General features: G+C 37.2%; 1 protein-coding gene and 1 long non-coding RNA gene across 6 annotated transcripts in view; one reads left to right on the forward strand and one right to left on the reverse strand.

Moving 5' to 3' along the window:
* Positions 1-7,500, reverse strand: part of LOC135218443 (uncharacterized) — a 127,265-nt gene that overhangs the window by 93,927 nt on the left and 25,838 nt on the right. The window lies entirely within an intron of this gene.
* The window catches only part of LOC135218442 (probable sodium/potassium/calcium exchanger CG1090), a 139,627-nt gene that overhangs the window by 83,955 nt on the left and 48,172 nt on the right, over positions 1-7,500 (forward strand). For all 3 annotated transcript variants that reach the window (XM_064254758.1, XM_064254759.1, XM_064254760.1), the window contains exons 2-3: positions 515-651; positions 3,538-3,795. In XM_064254758.1, the coding sequence (XP_064110828.1) occupies positions 515-651; positions 3,538-3,795 (395 nt within the window). The remainder of the gene's footprint in view (positions 1-514; positions 652-3,537; positions 3,796-7,500) is intronic.

Genomic DNA, 7,500 nt, shown 5'->3' on the forward strand with positions numbered 1-7,500 from the left:
TACTTTAAAACGAAACTGAATAATGATGATAATGATGAAGGCTTAAAAAAGATATAAAAAATGAAAAAAATGCAATAAAAAATTCAGCACTTTGCAAATACGTCACCAGAGTGATATATCTCAAACAAAAAGTTAAGCAGAACTGACTGTTTAACGGGAATGTCAAATTGTAATTTAAATTGAAACGAATAAGCATAAAAACTTATATATACTTTTATATATGGAAAATAAAATCTTAATACACATTCGAATTATTGACAATACGCTTCATTGGTAGGTGTTATTCCATTGTAATTATGACAGATCTGTTCTAATTCTCAAGAGTATTGACTTAAATATTTTACATTTATGTGTTCCATTTATTATTATATGCAAATTAGGCTTGCAAATTTATTATAGGCAAGTTTATTCTACATTCTGTCACACTTTCATTCTTCACAGAATCGAAGAAATATAACATTAAACAATAATAAATTCAAGTTAGCTCACTGAATAATCGCTTTTCCTTCGGCAGAATGGGGCTGGCGGCCAAACTGGGCATTAGAAGTCGAAGGTCAAGGTTACGGCAGCTTCTCTTCGCCGTGTTCACCTACATGGCACTCGTCACCCTCATTTCCAGAGGTCACACGCAACTCCAGGGACCGAAGTCAGGTCAGCACCGAATTCAAATGTTTTTTTCTGTTTTTATTTGTTTTTTCTTTCTCTCTCTCTCTTTTAAATTGATTCTGGTTGGATCCCTACGACCGAACGTTCTTGGCAAACAGACGTGTTTGACAACCACAATCTTTGACAACCCAGGTTTTTGACAACAAAACGTTTTTGACAACCACAATTTTTGACAACCCAGGTTTTTGACAACCAAGCGTTTTTTACAAAAGAAAAAAAACGTCTTGACAACCAAATATTTTTGACGACCAGAGATTCTGACAACCAAACGTTTTTGACAACCACAATTTTTGACAACCCAGGTTTTTGTCAACCAAACGTTTTTGACAGCAAAACGTCTTGACAACCAAATGTTTTTGACGACCAAAGTTTCTGACAACTAAATGTTTTTGACAACCAAGCGCTTTCAACAACTAAACGTCTTGACAACCAAATGTTTTTGACGACCAAAGTTTCTGGCAACCAAACGCTTTTGACAACAAAGCCTTTTTGACAAAAAAAAGTCTTGACAACCAATTGATTTTGACGACCAAAGTTTCTGACACCCAAATGTTTTTGACAACAAAGCCGTTTTGACAATAAAACGTCTTGACAACCAAATGTTTTTGACGACCAAAGTTTCTGACACTCAAACGTGTCCTTGACAACCAAAGTTTCTAACAACCAAACGTTTCTGACAACAAAACGTCTTGACAACTAAGTGCTTTTGACATCCAAACGTTTTTGACAATTAAATAATTTTGTCAACCATACTTTTTGACAAAGGAATATTTTTGACAACCAAACGTTGTTGACAACCAAAGTTTCTTGACCACCAAATGCTTACATCGGCCAAACGGTTGTGATGATAAAATGCTTTAGACAACCAAACGTTTGTGATGATAAAATGCTTTAGACAACCAAACGCTTGCACAACCAAACGTTTTTGCCAGCCAAACATTATTGACAACCAGATGTTATAAACAACCAAACGCTTTTGTCGACGAAGCATTTCTGACAACCAACCTTTTTTTGTCAACCAAATGTATCTAATCCAAAAAGAAACTGTTCCCATAAAGGTTTGACGCTGGCGGGGGTATCTGCTCTCTGGGTGTCTCTTTTATTTATCAAATATGGAACGAATTACACGTCGTGTGTGTGTGTGTGTGTATAACTACTCAAAGTTTTCGATTGGGTCGTCAGCTTTATAAGGATTCCGACGAATCAATATACAGGTAGGTCACACGGTCGGCTCATCTTGCTTAAGGTGAAATCTGGGACGATCACGAAGAGTTTCTCCAAGGGAAAAAAAATTCTATCCTTCGCCTGACGAAGACAGAGAGAGAGAGAGAGAGAGAGAGAGAGAGAGTCATTATTCACGTGGGGTCCCTCCCGTGTGTTTCTCTGCAACCTTTTTCAGAGCGCCCAGGTGTTATTAGAAGGTAAACCAACCCTCTTCTATTGACGGGTCTCCCCCCAACCCACAACCTCGGGCCCCCTCCAACCTCAATTCATTTCATCATCCCGAACACCACCAAACAAACTCCCCCCCCCCCCCCCCCCCTTTTTAGGGGGCTTCGCTGTTACTATTTATAGCAGAGTAATCAATTCCCATCTCTCCTATCTTCCCCTACCCAGCCCCCACCACCAGCTCCCCCTCCCCCCCACCACCAGCTCCCCCCACCACCACCTCCCCAACACCCACCAACCCACCACCTCCCTCACTGGACGGGGCTTTCTCGGACACCCAGTGGTTTGTTATTTCGACAGGAACTATCCCGTAATTGCTACGAGGTCTATTTTGTGTGTGTGTGTGTGTGTGTATGTATCTGTTGTGGTTGATCATATAGAGAGGTTTTGATATAGAGGTTTCATGTTTCTCTGCCTCGCCTTTCAAATTATGACTCAAATTGCCTGTTATTTCTTTACTGCCCAAAATATGGCGAATTTTCAAAATCGGGGTTCAACGACGTTCAAGCAGTCAGCCGACGGTGATTAAGGGGTGTATAATTATGGAGTGTGGTTTGAAAAAAAAAAATCTTCCTAGATTGTGCGTTGCTAATTGCTGCATTCATAATATTTTATGGCTTGCCTAATAACTTTGCTTGCAACGGAAAAGGTCATCAGACAATTAAAGACGTCTTTAGACATTATCAAATAAAATTACTTTTGGTGCGGTTAATTTGGCTGGCTTGATAATGTTGGGAACTGTAGAAAAAGGGAATTTTTAAATATACATACGTGCACTGGAATTGTGCGTGCACACACGCACGATATATATACGTATATATATATATATATATATATATATATATATATATATATATATATATATATATATATATATGCATATATATATATATATATCGATATAATATATAAGATAGATATATAGATAAATATATATGCGTATATATATATATATATATATATATATATATATATATGCTCACGAGTATATCGGTCTTGTTCTTCCTTATAATTTCCTCATTAAAGCATGGAATTCTTTTCAGTTAAAAATGCCTTTTTAATAATAAATTGATATTATATTACACGAGAATTGCCAGCTCTAATATTTTTGCATTAATTGATTGAAAGTGATGGAGTTCAGGAAGAAAACAAAAGATTACAAGTAGTTCACAATTTGGGTTTTACTTATCTTTTTAATAGCAAATGCCAGGCACCTTCATATCTTATTTATATGAGTTTATGCAGACAATGCTTGAACCCCATTCTATTCTATTCTGTTGCCTATTCTGTTTGTCGTTATACATTCATATTCTCCATCTTCCCACTCAACCCGGCAACGGGCTCCATTCTACACGAATCAACCCTGAGCAACGATACTCGTCAATAACAATCAGAATGATAAATTCAATTCCTCACTTCCAGATGAATCCCCTTCCGAGGAGAAGGTCTCTCGGGAGACGGTCGTGTCCCGCCGCCTTCTGGCTTCGAGCTCCTCAGACTTCCCGAGAGACAACTGCACCCCTCCGGCCATCGAGCAGTTTCCCCACCCCCTCATGGGTCCCGAGACCCGCAAGAGCGGGGGACTCATCGTCCACATCATCGTCACCACGTACATGTTCCTCGCGATCGCCATCGTCTGCGACGAGTACTTCGTGCCGTCTCTCGAGATGATTTGCGACTGTGAGTATACTACTTCTAGGTGTTCGTAGATTTACGGGGAATGCTCGTGAACAACACAACAGACATTAATAAGTTTTCATGCCATGTATTTCTTCGTTATCTATCTTTCTCCTTCCGGCAGACGTTTGGGAAACTCAGAAGAAAAAAAAAAGTAATGCAGCCAATCGCAGGCAGCTTACGCTACAAGCCGCCTCGGAGTTAACTCAAGACATTCAAAAAACAATGAAGAAAACAATGTGAACTTTAAATTACGCTCAAAATTGCTGATAGGTATCTTCAGCTGCATTACATATTCTCCCATTCTTTTAAACTCAGCAGCAATGCAAGCTGGAAGCTTTGCAAAATCATTAGTTTCCCTACACAAGTGAAAGTCTTCTATCCTCTTGCGAGAGACTCTTCGGCATTAATTAGGTATTAAGATATCAAATAGTCCTTTGAACACCCATAGGGTCTCACAAGTATCACTTAAACTTTTACTAATCAGTTATCCAAGGAATCAACTTGAACGCTACTCCGCACTCTACGACATTATTCGGGTCTCTAAGATATTAAGAGAACTTCCAGAACGTTTAATTGTAATACCAAGACCTTCATCAGGCCACTAAAACTTGAGTTTTAGCTCTAAGACAATAACTTGGCCTCCAAGATAATTGTCCAAGCTCCCAGAACATTATTCAAGCTTCCAATACATTGATTTATAATTTTCTAAGCCATCAGGTGTTATTAAAGCGCAAATTCTTCCCGAGATCCATAAAACTATATCCATTACACTATATTGCTTCTTTTGGTTACTGAAACGTTAACGAAGCCTTATCAACATCTACATAGTCTGAGGCTCCTTTTAAAGTAAGCTCTACTTTTTTTTTTTAATCTTGGATACTCCAACGAATGCTTATTAGGTAACATTTGGATAATGAATTATGTTCTTATTAGTTACTATATCAGTCCCCATGAATTACAACCACAGAAATGTCAAACTGGATGAATTCACATAGGTATTACATAATTCAATATCCTTTGAATATTGAATGAAGGGCCATACAGGAAAACATCAAGAAAACTTTGCTTAATATTTTCTTAGCATTTTCATATGACGAAGATTTGCTCACATTAAAATCTTTAGGTTGTCAAAAGGCTAAATATGTATTTACAATTTTTTTCTTCAGTATTCAGTGCCACCAATATTTGTATAGGGCCATTTTCATAGTAAGATAACTTTTGAAATTAAATGGGGGTCTATTACGAATATTCAGCGTCAATGAAAATAATTCTTAAAACGAAATTTGGCTTATGTGGCATGGGATCCCACATACACAAGGTTTAATTAAATTGCAGTAGTAATGTTTTTCCATCTAGGCCCCCCCTTTTTAATATCTTTCAAATAACCTAACCACGCGTGTTAAATTCAACTATCCAAAATCCAAGAAGAAAAGTGGATAAAAGAATGAAAAGATCCAACAGTAATTAAATGGCAATAAGGCAAATTTCGACATGACTGGAGAGATGCGTCACAGAAAAAGGATTGAAATATTATCAGTGAAGGGTGACAGCTTAAGAATGTGATTGTGATGTCGAAGGAAAGAACGTCGAGAAATAAGACATATTTTACGTATTTCTCAAAAAAATAAATAAATAAATAAATAAATAAATAAACAAGAAAACTCGCAGGGAAGAAGGTAAACTTCAGCTTTTAAGTTCCCTCTGGGTCACTTAATAGTCAACAGAATTATTATTGATTTTCTCTTACTTGACGGCCATAAAAGCGACAGCCTAATCTGGCTTAGGCCTCAGGATAAAGAAGAAGAAGAAGAAGAAGAAGAAGAAGAAGAAGAAGAAGAAGGAGGAGGATAAGGAGGAGGAGAAGATAAAACATGTAAAAAGATAACAGAATAAAATATAACAATAGAAGCTAATCTTCTAGCGAGTACAAAAGACTTCTGCTGAACCACTAGACGCACAGAATGCCCTAAGAAAATTTTATTCGGATATACAGCGCGAAATTATAAGAAAAAAATATGTAGTATTCCTATAATGGTCTCGGTCACCCAAGTTGTTACTGAAGACGAGAGTATTTTTCATACTTAAGATGCAAATATATTATATATATAATATATATATATATATATATATATATATATATTATATATATATATATATATATGTTATAATGTTTATGAATTATAGTATGTAAAAATTGAATAACAGAAACTATATTCCGGAAGTGAATTGATAAAGTTTTTTTACTAAAGAAGCAATAACACATTTTATAACTTGATAAGTAAATCTTAACAAACTGATTCATTCATTCTTGTTCAAGGGTATTAAGAAGACGGTGACTGGATAGATGTATGGAAACAGCAACATGCTATTGGCGAAAATGACATTTGATTTACTTTCTTGGTCACAAAATTCTCATTATCATTCTCTTGATCCATACAACCTTAACAGAAAATCAGACATACCATTTTAAAACAAAGATGACCGCCATAAAAAGGACATACCAGATGCCTTACAAAAGACGACAAGCGTGATGCTCTCTGGGACATTAGGATTAAGATAAAGTGTACCTTTCGTCTGCAGCATCCGCTGAATATAAACGCCAAACGAACTGTGCAGGCGAGCTGTCGCGTTGGATCTTTTGTTGCAGAGGTGGAAGGAGGGAAGTGATTGGTCGGGAAATGGTAAGTGTCGCCGCCTGTGACTTTGAGTGCATCTTACGTGTTGCTCAGGAGGCAAATGAATGTGCCTCTCATTACCACGCCCAAGGGCGCGTACCAACTTCCAGCACTTTTACAATCCATCACGACCAGCACTTCTAACATATTAAGTGTGTGTATCACTGATACATAAATCAACATAAATCCGAACCTTGTATCTGAAGCAAGCCGGCGTTCTTCTCCAAAGAGAATGCTTAAACATCTTTTCCTAGAGCATGCTGTTTACCTCGGAAACTGCTCACACGCAGAGGAGTAAGTTTCATTGACGATAGCTGCTCGAACCAGTAGGCTGTTACTGACTACCGTTAATGAGTCTGGATAAAAAATCACTATTCGTCTACCCTTTTTGCACCATCTCCCGTTTGCATGTTCACTTTCATTGGTATGTTGCCCTGACCCTGTTTGAATGGATGCTAAAATAACCCTGATATAATTAACTGTTCGAAGGGAAGCCAAAACTCCCTGTCGTATGGGTGATAAGTTTCACTTTCCTTCGTGGCTTTTACCTTTATTTATTATATTATATATTCATCACGTTCCAAATTTTCGTGACTCAGTTTTATATATATATCTGTTCTGTACTTATTGCCGTTGATTTCCATCGTAGCCATAAGGGTGAACTATAACTCTTAGAAATAAATATTTGGAAAGGTATAATACTTGATAAAACTACGTTCCTTACGACATTAAAAAACACAAGCTGGGCTGCTCTTTAGAGACGAAAAATATCGAATAATGGTTATTGAAAGCTTCTCCTAATCTCAAACCTACTGTAAAATATCTGGTACAGAATTTCAGGCTTTGTAACAATGGACATATTCACAAAGAGGAGATGTGCTTAATTAAATTGAGGTTTCTAATTAGAAAATGAGTAACATATGCTAACGATTCATGGCGTAGGTAGTAGTAATTAATGACGTCATCGACTGCCAATGATTGGAGAGCAAATTTCAAGCCGAAAAGGACGGTGCTTTGTGGGGTTCCTCCA

This window comes from Macrobrachium nipponense, chromosome 9 (assembly GCF_015104395.2).
Source record: "Macrobrachium nipponense isolate FS-2020 chromosome 9, ASM1510439v2, whole genome shotgun sequence".
Lineage (NCBI taxonomy): Eukaryota > Metazoa > Arthropoda > Malacostraca > Decapoda > Palaemonidae > Macrobrachium > Macrobrachium nipponense.